Raw genomic sequence first — 14,308 nt, 5'->3', positions numbered from 1 at the left:
TCAAAAGCATGTTTTTGAGGGACGAGAATAAACCACGAAAAACGATTAATACCGAAGATTGGGTATGTAAATTACTGACAACAGTTTCTTTTTTATTATAACTAAAATGTAGAAAACAATTTCAACATTTTTCATAATACTCCTTGAATTCCTCCCGTACTTTTGAGTGGTATTGTAAGAGAGTTTGTTCAGATCTTCTTCCAGTCACATAGCTCCCTGAGGAGCTGTTGTGGCCACCAACTGCATCGATCGTGTGCTATACGAGCAGCATCGCAAAATGTCATGCCCAGTTCACTGATCCCATCCTTCCACCTAGTTGCAGGTCTTCCTCTTCCCCTCGGTTTTTCCTTCCATTATATTCTTCAATAGAAAGTTTTCCCTTCTTACATGTGACCAAAAAACTTGGGTTTTCTTTTGTTGATGCTATGAAGAAGAATTTTAGGCCTGCCAATTTTATTCAAAAATTAACGAATCAATGATTCTCAGTTTCGCCTTTAGGGGGAGTTCATGATCTCTCCATATTTTTTTTTTTTTTTAGTAATTGCGCAGTCTTTATTTTTTATTTATTCTTGACGCTAAGTAATCAAATTCATCATCTTCTTCGATATCTTGCCCATTAACCTTCACTTTCCTGGAACCGGGATTATCACCAATCACCATTATTTTAGTTTTACACACATTCAGAAACTTGCTTCACATACTCTCCTCAGAGTATGTGAAAAAAATCGGGCATCTGCCAGTTGAACTCGAAGGTAAACCTCCACCTTGCCAATTGCGCTCGGCCATTTTGCAGAATCCTGACGTGAATTGACCTTTAATCTATGCTATAGGCCCTTACTATTTTCACCTTATCGTATAAATCCAACAAATGTTTACTGATATATGAAAATTAGTAGTGTGATGTAAGTTATGCAGAATCAGCCAAAAAAATTTACAAAACAATTCTCTATAAATGTTTGTCCAGTTCCTCCTTAAATTTATTTAACCTATCAACTTCCACAACAACAGATGGAAGTTTGTTCCAGCAATTAAAAACCCGCTGGCTAAAGGCAAATTTCTGCACATCTATTCTACATCTGTCTTTCCTTAATTTGAATTTATGCCCCCTTAGGTTCCTAATATGAACAAGTGGAAGAATCCCATCAGAATTCAGCGTGCTTAAACCATTCCAACACCTCAATCAGATCACCTCGCAGCTGCCTAGTCTCCAGCCACCGCAATTTGCAGAACTTTTCAAAGCGTAAAACTATGCAAAGTGGAGAAATAAAATAGAGGTGTACAAATAAGTTTTGCACAGCTATGCAACGGACATGTTGGAATATAGAGGTATGTTTGATGTAAACTGCTTTTGCTTAAAAACCTGCGTTTTTCAACTGTACAGTAAAGTATTTTTGTCACAGCGACTCAGCCATAGTTGAGTCGCTGTGACAAAAACCTGCTGTTCCGAACATTGTTCGTTTACGTGGTGATCGGCAAAACTGTGATTTTCTCGTCAATGTTCCCGTGACTATTTTGAGCGAGTCACGTATAATAATAAAAAAAAAAATGTCCGTTTATACATTGGATGGCCGAAGCAAGAATTAAGAGCAACTGTGAAAAATGACTTCCCTCCAAAAGCTCCTTTGGAGGAGAGTCAATTCGTCGTTCGTGTCACCATGATAGCAGGTTTTTGTAACAGAGACTAGGCTGACCGGAGCAGTCACAAGCTGGAACTAATGCGCTCAGAGTGCTAGAATTGGTATGCTAATATTAAGGATTACCTTTTCCATTTCCAGTATTGTACAATTTTATTTTTAAATGAAATTCCACAATACTCAAGCTTCAAAATGGCCATTATTAGGGTGACGAGGCGTGTTTTTTTAAAAGATGCCATACCTGGATCAGGAGTTTTTCTCCATTACAATTCCTGTTGACTTGTAAACAGGAATTGTAATGTAAACATATAAAGATAATTTTACTTAAAGTAAATAAATAAATTATAAATCAATAAATAAAATTACGTCTTCTTTTGCACACCGTTTTATTAGCCTTGTTAATGTTAATTTACCCTAGAAAAGCCAGGGAGGTAAAACCTACATTATCATTAGCAGCCATATGGTGCAAGGAAGCCTGAGGCTTTTACTGCACCAGGCAAAAAAGATTTACAAAAAGTATACGGGCAGTGTCCTGTTGTGTAATGTCTGGTATGTTGTATCGTTGACCATTTAGCCGTTGGACCCCCGTTGCCCACACTTTCCCGTGGAGGCAGGATACCCAGTAGATTTAGATTCAGCACTCTGGCAGGCCCTGCCTGGCTTTATGAATGGGTTCCGGTTTTCAGATTGCATGACTAAACGTGGAAGTGGAAGCAGGGAAGTTGACTTTCTGAATCGCCAAAAAATAATATAAAACAAAACAGAATTTTAATACTAAGAATAAAGAATAATACTAAGGTCGGGTAAACCTGGTCTCCCTTACCGCTATATACCTTTTATTTTATCTTTTAATATAATGTAAGCGCACTCACGAAAAAAGTCTTTAAGATGATTAAAATCTTAGAAAAACTTCTAAGAATACAGTTTGAACTATCAACCAACTGAAATTGTTGAGTTTGAAACGAAAATTTAGAGTGCACTATTTCGACCTTTAGTCCCTCCCATTTAGTAAATTATGGGACAAGCCCTGATTTTATTGGTGCGTGTATATATATTTGAATTTTAACCTTACTTCCCAGATCAGCATTATTATTTTTAAAACGAATACTGTACTATACTTATATATATATATATATATATATATATATATATATATAGTCCTAACGTTCTATTTATTAAATGAACACAAATTAACTGCGTAGATATAACTGAGGGGAAAAAGAAAGAGTTAAGTGAGAGCAGCTAACAAAGATAGAAGGTGGAGTATTTGAACAGAGTAAAACTGACGTCATTTGCTCAGTAAAATGCGCAGTACGACTGATCATGCACTACGTTTTTTTTCCTGGTAGTGCGAAAGCGCAGTTAACTGCGCATTTCCTTCAGTTATCCTCTAGACATGGATGCTAGAGGTGTAAACAAGAGGAAAGCCTTGTTGGAATTCCTCGAATGTTATCGAAGCTTGCCTGTATTATGGAACATCAACCACGTAGCGTATAATAATAGGCAAAAGAAAAGTGCGGCATATAAAGAACTGATCAACAAGTTTAAGGAGGTAGAACCAAATGCTACTCGAGACTCCGTGGTTCGCAAAATCAACTCGATGCGCTCAGCTTTCCGCAAGGAGTTGAAAAAAGTAAGAGACTCAAAGCGATCGGGAGCTTCAGCAGATGATGCATACGAGCCATCGTTATGGTATTTCAAGGAACTTATGTTCCTGGTTGATGAGGACATTGATGAGAGCAGATGTATGCTGGATGTGAAAACCGAAAGCTATGGCGATGAAGAGAGCACTGTAAGTTAGCTAATGTATAATTTTAATAAATTTACATTTTAGACATATGATTAAATCTAAAGTTACATCCAACTTTGGAATTAAATAGTTTCGTCCTCTGTTCAGCAGAACTAACCAAGTAGGAAAAAATTAAGCCCAACTGCTTTTTAGCTTTCGTTTCGCTTTTCTACTGACAGATGACTTGGGGCTGTTAAGAAATTTATTATTCATTTGATAATAATACTATTGTCTTAAGATAATGAATGCCATTATTATTCCATACTGTGTCAAAAACTAAGAAAAAAAATTAAAAAGTTTCCTATTTTTAGTTATCTTTCCCTTTATGCCAGAGATCTGATTAGGTGAAATCAATACACTAATGCGCCCTCTGTCGTGGCTTTAATTATAATTAAAGGTTACAAATTTATTTATGCATGTATCAGTTTAAATTTCGATTTTATAATAATTTTTCATTTTTCTTTTAGGATGAGTTGATTACTGGATCCCCTACTAATTTGCTTCTTGATCCAAGTCAACCTCTCTGCACGATTTCTACACCTTTTTGTGTTGCTTCATCAAGATCGACATCAAGGAAAGGGAATGTTTGTGATGATATGCCAGGGAAAGTAGAGAAACACCATAAAAGTGAAGACGAATTTGACGTGATTGGAAAAACTGTAGCGTTTAAACTAAGGAAATTGCCGAGAGAGACAGCAGCTATTGCTGAAAAATTCATTCATGACATTCTCTTTGAGTGCGAGATGGGAAATGTAAACAGACAGACGAAATTATATCTGGCTCAAAAAAGTTAAGGGACTGTTATGGTAATCCAACCATAACAGCCTTCCAACGTGCGAGGCTGCCCTGCTATGTCGCACTTTCGAAAGAAAAGCTACGTACACAAATTGGTTAGTGAAGTGAGAATGCAAGTTTTCTCGCTTGAAAATCGTCACCAATGTAATTGGACTACTCGCCGTTACAGAGAGAGATGTTAAGTAATGGAAAACCACGGATTAGATGGTGTCACTTTTGTCGGCCAGGTGTGATGGTGACCAAATACCCCACCAGAAAATAGTTGAACTGAAATAATATTTTGAGTGATCACGGCGCATAGAAATAAAAATACAGTATATCGTTTTCTGTGGGGGATAGATCAAAATTACTTCGGTAATTTTAATTTTGCTGTGTTTTTAATTGTAAAAAGTTTGATTATTCTACAGCCAGCATGTTTATTTTTTATACTTAAAAAAAAAAAAAAAAAAAGTGGTAGGTTGGAAAAGTTTGCCAGCCTTCTTTCTATATTTGTTGCCAAAATTTCTTTAAAGGTTTTGTTTGATAAAGAGTATGGCCAGTATTCAAAAGGCTTCCATGGCTAATTAATTGAAATCAATTAACCATGGAAGCCACTTAATTTCTTGTATATGATTTTATCTTTATATTATTTTTATTTGTACATAGCTGTTTTATTTCAATAAAGTTTTTATGTGTAGTTGTGATCTGCAGCAATTTGTTATTTATGAACATATGCACAATTCATGATGGAAATTGAACATAAAAGCACAACAAACAAAACATCACTTAAGCTGACAGACTAACTAAATTAAGTGATATATCAACCTTGGAGAAGCTGAGCAAAGGTAAAGTTCCAGGAGTGGATAATATACATCCTGTTATACTGAAAAAGGCTGCATATGAGTGTAATCATGCTGTTGGAGATATTAATGAGATCATCATTAGAATGGGAGATTGTCTTAGATTCTAATGATGACCATCTAAATAGGATTGGTATCCTTAATGGATACCATTCCTTCTAGATGCGCTATCACAGCATGGATTCTTATGGGAAGTCTTAATCAATCTAGTTAACTATTATGATGAAATTTTAAAGCAGTTGGATGCAAGAAACAATTTTTAATATGGTTTCCACATGAAAGGCTGCTATATAAGCTGGAGCAAATTGATTACCTGTAAAATCCTCTTGGAACGAGGGCTGGCTAAAACGAGACAGAGATAAATGGACATTCCTCAGAGTGGACCAGCACAGTATTCCTCAGAGATCAGTATTGAGTCATGTCTATTAGTCATCTTCCTTAATGACAGTGATGAGTACGGTAAGTTGTGAAAATTTTCTGATGATTTAAAGGCAAAAAGGGAGGTTAATGTCCCTTGTGGTTGCAAAAAGTTATCCAAAAAATGGAAACTGCAGTCAAAAGTTTCTAAGCATAAGGTTTTGCACCTGGGAGATAGAAATCTGGGAGTTATAAGGTGTACAGAGAATGGTGTCAACAGGTCAAACCACCTCCGACAGAACTGTAAAGGATTATGCAAGGTGAATGTTTGTGGTGAGCAAAAGATAGAGCTAGGAAAAGATAGGTAGAGCTTACAGGCTGAACAGCAGGTTACTGTGCAACAGTTGCCATCGCAATACAGTATAAGGAATGCAAGACTATCTCAAATGATGTTCTGCACACTCAGATATGAGGTTCCACAGCAGACCATCCTTGTCCCTGATCATCAACGGCAAATGCCATGGTATCAACACACTGGTTGGCCACTGGAGGACAAGAAATGAGTGTGCTGGTCAGACAAATCCAAATACTTGGTGCAACACACTGGACACTCGTGTGGTGCAAGCAACAAGAGTCCATGGACCCATAATTCCACTATCAAGGCAGGTGAAGCAGGTGCTTAATATGGGGCACATTTTGCTGGAAAGAACTAGAACCTCAAATGTTTTACTGGTGAACTCTACCACTGGCCATGTGGACCCTGCCATGTTCCATTTTTTCCTGGACAGAAAGGTACCTTTCAAGACAATATGAGCCATCAGGCCCACATTGTGCACAAGTGTTCAAGGAATATAGTTAAGATATCATCAATCCATATTGCTTCCAAATTTTCCTAACCTCAATCCATGTGGGATGTTTTGGAAAAGAAAATCAGGTGTATGGACATGCATCCGTCATCTATTCCAACACTGAAAGCCTTACAGGCAGCATGGCTACAGATGCTTAGGTATGTTTTCAGACATTTCAAAAGGATTGCACCATTAGTGAACAACATGCCATGATAGAATTTTGTGCTCAGAAGGGGTCAAGACCTCCAACATTCACAGAATTTTAATACAGTATGGAGAAAAGCATATCAGTCAAAGAAATGTGCACAAATATGTCTTAAGGTTTAGTAGTGGCATTAAATTGATCATTGTTTACCATCATTTAAATCAGATGGCCTGAATGGACTTCAAACACTTGCTCTGTCTGATTTTTTAACTAAACCCGTTCAATAACTTTACCCCCCCTCTCTCCCTCCTTTATTAATACACTTCTCCATATTGTGCCAATGTTCTGGGGGTTCCCCCTCATCTGATCACAGCACATTGTTTACTAACAATGCAATTGGAAAGGGGAGCTGACATGTTTACATCTCGACTGTATAAAACAGATTGAGCATAGGCAACTGATGGCACATGTTGATTTGTCCAATGTAGTAGGTATAATGATTTTGGGAGTGTCTTCTGACATGGTTAGTTTTATGTGAACAACATACATTGGAACTTTACCAGCAGATGCACATTGTATACTTTATATACTTCACACAACATTACAATTTCTTTCTTTTAATTAACCACACCACAAAATTTTGTTAAGGTATGTGACATGGGTAGTAATGAGCTGAAGTATAAAGTTATATAAGTTATTTTTGGTAACTTTTAGCATAACTGGTCATTCACCTCCACCAAGTAACTAATTTTTTTTTTTTTTTAAGAGCAAGCAATCAACGGCTCAGATTTCCTGGATTGCAAAAATTTTAAGTGGGACACAGCAATTGCAATATCAGTTCCTGGAATTTTCATTAGCAATTAAAGCAATTGAATCTGTGTTTTCAGTGTTACAACAACATAGATAGCCAGCACTTCTTTCAAATCATTGCATTCTATACTATAAAGCAATGCACATTGGATTATCAAATATTCTTATTTTTTTCCCCTGAAAATGGGTGATCATTGGTCACATGAAGAATTTTTTTGGGATAATTTTGCCTTCTAAGAAGGAAGATGGCTAGAACATGAATCTCATTATTCATTGTGGAAGCACTTCAACATAAGTTGCCTTGGTGCATTTTTAAATGTACTGTACATTTTAAATAAAATGCACTGCTCCAATGGAGAAGTATATTGCTTTTACTTAACATTTATGCCCTTCCCCATTTTAAATAAATTATGTACAATGTACAGTTATGTCCTTAAACTGTTCCAACGTGAGACGTTTGTTCCAAATTCATTTGGTGGCACTATTAAAAAAAAAAAAAAAAACTTAAAAGCAACTTATTTACTTTTTATGAAATAACTTTTCTTTCTCAGAACAACTTTTAACTAAGCTATGTTGGTTAACATCTGATTCTCTGGCTCAATTTATGTACCCTGGTGTTTAAACACTTCAATTCTGGTCTCCTCCAAGTGCTGCAGTTTATGAAACCAAAGTCTCTTTGTAGTAAGCATACCCCTTTGTGTTCTTGACTAATCTGGTTGCTTTTCTCTGTACCCATTCCAAGAGATCCACATCTTTCCTAAAATGAGACTTCCAGACCTGTATGCAGCATTCAAGATATGGCTAGTCCATTGCCTTATACAATGGGATGATCACCTCTTTGTATCTGCTGGCAAATTCTGGTATCATTGATAGAACCCCATGAGCCATTCTGGTGGCCTGTCTGCAACATTCAGAGAACTTCATGTTGGACTGCACAATCATCCCTAGGTAATTGTACAGTCCATCCTAGGTGTTGTCCATCACCTAAGTCTGCGTGGCTAGTAACAGTGATATCCTCACTACACCGGGTTGGAAAAAGCCCGGGTTCAAACCCCATCGACGAGTTGGAAAAAGCCCGGGTTCAAACCCCATCGACGACGCAAGGAACTTTAATGGGTTTTTTTCACCCCGTGGCTGAGTTAGTCAGTTTCAGGCATATATAGCAAGGTTTCACCAACCCAGAAACAGGTTTTTTTTGTCCAGCAAAACAGGCAAGTCGACCAGAGAACATACGCAAATACGGGTTTATGTAATGAATTAAGGGTGATCCTAATATAACAATTTGAATTTGATTTGTCTAACACCTGATTGGTATATTATTCTAGGATTACTGCTGCCCATATGCAGTACCTTGCATTTACTAATGCTAAACCTCAATTGCCACTTCACAGCTCATCTGCCTAATATTTCTAGGTCTGGTTGCAGTAGTATGCCTTGATTCCTATTATTAACCACCCTGCCAACCTCTCTATCATCTGCTGACTTTGATAATAAGCTTGATATGCCTTCATCAGTATTGTTAATAAATATTGTAACCAGTAAGGGACCTAGTACTGAATCCTGGGGACGCTCCACTAACATTAGTCCAAGAAGAGTAGTGCTCATCTATAACTACTCTCTTATCTTCTACTACTAAATTTATTTAACCATTCCTTTATCCATAGCAATACTTAGCCCTAATACCACACTGCTACAAATTATACAGCATTCTTTCTGAAATCTAAATGCATGATATCAAAATTATTTGCATCCAATTTCTTTGATACTCCATTCATAGTATCTAACAGATTGGTCAGACAAGATTCCCCCTCCCATTTTAACAAATACATGCTGCAATTTCCATACAATTCCATTCCTGTTAAGATGATCCTAAAAAACTGACTACTGATTCCATTATTTTCCCTGGAACAGAAGTCAAGCTTACAGCTAATGATTTTTGCCCTCTCCTAATTTGCACCCCTCTCTTATTGAGCAGTGAAATACAGATGCAACTCACTGTGAAAGTGCCCATACCAAGTCATTTTATGACTGAAGCTAGTAACCGAGTAACTCAGGCATTACAGCAGAAGATAAAAGTACTTCCCCATTCTTACAATAAACTAATTTAAAGTGATATTATTTTTTTTTTTTTCACACTTACACAACGCAATGAATGATATTACATTTAGCAGATAGAGTTCCAATGTTGTGCAGGCTTAAGGTTTTTGTTTTGTAAGGGCACAACTTAACCAAACTTCAAAGTCTTATTAGCATTGCATCCTCCACCTGTGAGAATAAGGTGGGTAACCCAATGTCTACCACATGACCAAGAAAAATCCATTACATGAGCAAATGCAGCAAGATTTTGTATGCACATATATGGAATATTATAAAATTGGATTTTTATAATAATACTGAAACACAAAGCATGAGTTCACTTTATCTCTGTTACACAATACTGATAGCAGAGATGAAGTGAACATCTGAGGAAGTCTGCCAGTGAGAGAGATTATTCTGTTAAGAAGTTTAGTCTATAAAACAGAGTATGGCACAAGGTGTGGGTAATAGAAGACATAAGTTACTTTAAATTTCAAATAAAGCTGTGGCATGACTTCTGAAACTGATAATTTTTACAAATGTACACAATTAGAACTGTCATTTGATATTCATTCAAGGCAACCACTTTAAAATGGTTGATGCTGTCAGAAGAAAGTACTGCATTGCATTAATACGCTGGTTTTAATTTGTTTATTCCTTTACAGCAGTATTTTCAAATGCAGCAATTTTCATGGAGAAAAAACAAAGAAAGTCAGAAAAACCATTATAGAAATTGAAAGCCCTGGCATATTTCTACTCTGTGGATCCATTTATCACTCATCTGACACAAGCAAACTTCCAAGTTGATCAGCAGTTTTTACACCTATTACGCTGGTCACATGTCTTTTGGATAACAGTTTGGTTTTGAAAATATTGCATATAACTGCTTTGTCATTTTTAAAAATTTGAATCAACTGAATAACATTCATATTAACAGAAATAAAATCTCAACAAAACAATTTACAAGCTTACAGTGCAGAAACATCATACACTTTTTTTTTTTTTGACTATGACCAGAAATAAGGAATCTGCCATTCAGGTGCTATTTTCATACTATTACAGCTCCTTCAAACCAGTAAGAGTTCTTGCTGTACCAGACCACAGCTTCAAACACACACAACACCAGGTAGTGGAACTAATTTATTTAGGTACCATGGTGACCAGGATTTGTCACAATCCCTACTTTAACTATCAAGCCCTGGAGGAAATACACGATAATTTAAAGAGAAATGGAATTCTTATGAAGGAAATGCAGCAGTTTCATAAAGGGAAAATCATGTTTAACCAACCTGGTAAGCTATTCTGTCAGTCACGCATGAGCTGGAGTTAGGAAATAATTTTGATTTTTAAATTTTAGCAATGCATTTGACCCAGTCCTGCAGAAGGGATTACTTTATAAGCTTTAACATGCTGGAATCAAAAGTAAGATCCTTTTGACAGAGCACAGGTTGACTGAAGAGGATTCTAATTAATGGTTGCTCTTTGGATTGGTCTAACATTAGAAGAGGGGCACCCCAAATATCAATTCTGGGATCATTGTTGTTTCTGATTTTAATAAATAATAACCAGTAAGGGGATAGAGGGCATGATATCAAAATTTGCAGATGATGTGAGGATTGAGAGAGACTAATTAATGATCAGCCAAGCAGAGCTTCAGGATGACTTGGATAGATTTCAAAAGATGGTCAGTAAAGTGGCACCTATGTTTTAAATGTAGCAAAATGAAAGGTCTTTCACTTGGGGAAAAGAGGAAGAAAGAATTTTGGGGGTTACATTATAAGCTGGCAAAGTTTGACAGGCAGATGTGGATGCAGCTGTACCATGCTTGCTGGGTCTACGCTGTTGTACCTATCAAGCAAGTATTGGCTCTTGCTAATTAATTTTATTTTCATGCGTATCATTTAGTTTGTTTCATTACAGCTTGGTTGCAAGTAGTGGCAGCACCTTAAGCACAACCTGTTGCAGTTAGCAGCAAATTACTATGTGGTAAAGAAGTGTTTAGTTCATCAGTTTTAATCAAAAATTTCTTTTACTGATATTACAGCTGATATTTGTGCTAAAAAAAAAATTCTGCATCCCCCAACTCCTAAAAATCCTTAAGTGGTTGATTGCCTGGGGCATTCGCAACAGCTCTAACCTTTCAAGAGCTGTTACTCTTAAAATTACTTTGCTACCTAATTGCCTTTCTCAATGTCTCAATAAAGGTAAAATTTCAAAATTTACTGGAAAGGTTAAATCACTTAAAGCACAACACAATTACTGAGGGGTTAAGGAACCAAATAATTTTATGAAAAAATATAAAGGCCAACTAAAAATAACTACATTAGGTTAAAGAATACATCATTGTAAAGCAGCAGGTTTCAGCATCGTACAGCAAGCCTACCTGTTACTGACAAAGTGGCATAAAATTGCAGGCATTGGTGGTAGCATACTGGTTTTAAATTTGCATTTCATCACAAACAGATCTAAAGGGAGTTTTAATGATTTAAAATGTTTTTAATATAAAAAATGGATTTTTCACAGTTGTGTTCAGGAAAGATTGAAAATATAGGTGTCATCAAAAAAGTAAACAATTTTGAATTAATTTTGCCGATTTCTCAAATGTAGGCACATGGGGTTTAAATGGCCTCAAGGTGACTAGAGGAAGAACAATCCTTTTTGTAACTTGACTGGTTAAACTTCATGGATCCCTACTGTTGTCCTGTTATGAATATCATAAGACCATATCAATTATTTATGGCATCACCAAATATAGAGGACAAGATAGTTCTCAATTTACTGAATATTATCTAAGCTATTCCTATTTTAATTAGATTAAATTTTGAACTCATTTATACCACATGGCAATTGTTGCAGAACTGCTTCAATATTCATAAGTCACAGTTGTGCTAATTGAGACAGCTATCTAATGAGACCTCTGAGTTTGTAAACAGTGTTATAGTAGGGATCATATTTTCAAAGAAATAAGAGAATAAATACCCTTTACGGGTTAAGGGAACTCAAGGATGTAAAGACCTCTTATTAGAAGTATTGTGATCATAGCATTTACTTACAGAAATAAGTCTACCGGCCACAAAATAGGGAAGACAAGATTTACTGACCTTATTAATACTCCTTTTTAGATGAAATTACCCCAGTAGTTTTAGATCAAAAAGTATCATAACTGTAGAACTGGGGGCAGGCACAGATCATGGCTAAACTATAACACTAAAGTCATCAAATTTTCACTAAGTAACTTCAAACTGAGCCGATGCTTGACCTTAGTTTATAAAACACAGCCCCTGAAGGTTGTTATTTGGTTTTTAGGAGCATTAGCAACTAAGGCCATACTGCTCCGGGAATATGCGGCGGTCATTCCGACCTTTCCGCATCCTCCGTATTTGGTGGTCATGGGCTTGAACCCCGGTCTAATCAAGAAGCATGTGCTACGCACTGCTACTCCTGGCTACAGAGGCACTGGATTTCCCCCCCCACCTCCCAAAATTAACAAACTGCCACAAAAGTGAACATTTTGATGCAGCTCTAAAGAGAGATCATCAAAAGAATTGGTCCACCTTTCATTTCTCTCAACTGGAATTCCAATCATATAGCCCAGAAAAATGTATAATGTAACATGGTTATTCTCTCATTACTGTTATTAATGTATTTGCAACTCTTAGCCCAACCAAAGGTTGGTTTCCACCCTTGCGGCGAGGACGCGGTTGCAGTCAAGGGCATGTTGTCCTAACACATACATTTAAGCTACATAGGTATCAAATAATTAGATAATAAACCCTTCTGTTCATATTTTTCTGCCTTGGGGACACTAGTTTCCTCTAGCAACAGGCTAGAGCTTATACTCACCTGAGAAACTTTTTTTCTTTTTTGAAATCCATGCCTCTAACTAAAATTACTAATATCTTTTTAATCTGAATAACATCACCAAAAAAGAGGCAAATCTACTTCATATCTTCCAAGATTTTATTAAAAGCAGATTTTCTTCTTTTTTTGGCAATGTTATTCAATTAAAAATTATTTAGAATTCTAAGTTGACACATGGATAACGTCATTTCAAAAATGAAAATAAGCTCACGCCTGCTACTGTCACTGAAGAGAAAAAAGCATCCATAAAGCAGAAAAAATATAATGCAGAGAAGCATTTATTATTTAACTACACAGGTATTACAAGTTTTGATTTATCCTTCAGTGAAATGGCTCCACTGGATGTTTTCTTAAATGTATTGTGTCATCAAATTATGTTTGCTTTTCTTATGAAATTAAGATCTAAATCTTTAAACATAACTGAAATCACTATTAGTTAAATGGTTATAAGCAATTGTATATCTTCAGAAAACACAAACACTGTGGCTTTCAGTTTGATTCTACAGAAATTATTGAGAATTAAACTTTGAACAGCCAACAAGTTTCATTCTGCAAGTTACTTCTTACAGAAAAAAACAAAAAAAAAAAAAAAAAAAACAATGCTGTACCATAATTGGTCCCAATAAAAGTACAATAGTACTCATTTCTTTCTAAATGAAATATAAATTAAAGATTTGCTTGTTCATGTTTTTAATTTATCAAGGAACAAAAAAGGCACTAAAGTAATTTCATGCTCTTTCATTAAATAAAACAATAGCAATTTAATTGCAAGAAATGAATTCACTTACAGAGATTATGTGACAGATAAATGGTCCCAAATTATAAAAGAAGTGGTGTAGAAAGTAATTATACTGTCACACAATGGGTGCCTAGCACCAAAGAGTTACAATTTATAATGCTTGGATCACAGCTTGATTTACCTGTGATCCAAGGTACTCATTTCATCCAAAAATAATGTTTTTGGATTAAAAAACAAGCATTACTGAGTATATTCACTAGCCAGGGATTTTCCTACCAGTATAGATTTTTTTCCCTTCCACTGGAAGAAGTAAAAACTATACTGGGAGGAAAATCCCTGAACCCTCCATATAAGAACAACTAACTCAGCAATAGATGAAGAGTCTTGGAAAACGTTCCTCCTATCAGCAACAGGA

General features: G+C 36.0%; 1 protein-coding gene across 1 annotated transcript; it reads left to right on the top strand.

Annotated features, from left to right (window-relative positions):
* Window positions 1-3,030: 3,030 nt before the first annotated feature.
* Window positions 3,031-4,535, top strand: LOC150078766 (uncharacterized). The gene is made up of 2 exons (XM_090382328.1): window positions 3,031-3,426; window positions 3,891-4,535. Exons 1-2 carry the CDS (start codon window positions 3,031-3,033, stop codon window positions 4,215-4,217), a joined length of 723 nt encoding a protein of 240 aa, XP_090238454.1. The 3' UTR covers window positions 4,218-4,535.
* The last annotated feature ends 9,773 nt before the right edge of the window (window positions 4,536-14,308 follow it).

This window comes from Mastigoproctus giganteus, chromosome 10, assembly GCF_048544385.1.
Source record: "Mastigoproctus giganteus isolate SK-2022 chromosome 10, ASM4854438v1, whole genome shotgun sequence".
NCBI lineage: Eukaryota > Metazoa > Arthropoda > Arachnida > Uropygi > Thelyphonidae > Mastigoproctus > Mastigoproctus giganteus.
This window is presented reverse-complemented; position numbering and strand designations above follow the sequence as displayed.

Excerpts from the sequence above, each read along its gene's own strand:
- LOC150078766 (XM_090382328.1), top strand. The coding sequence starts at position 3,031 with ATGGATGCTAGAGGTGTAAACAAGAGGAAAGCCTTGTTGGAATTCCTC. Across the intron at positions 3,427-3,890 it reads ATGGCGATGAAGAGAGCACT|GATGAGTTGATTACTGGATC; the intron begins GTAAGTTAGCTA and ends TTTTTCTTTTAG.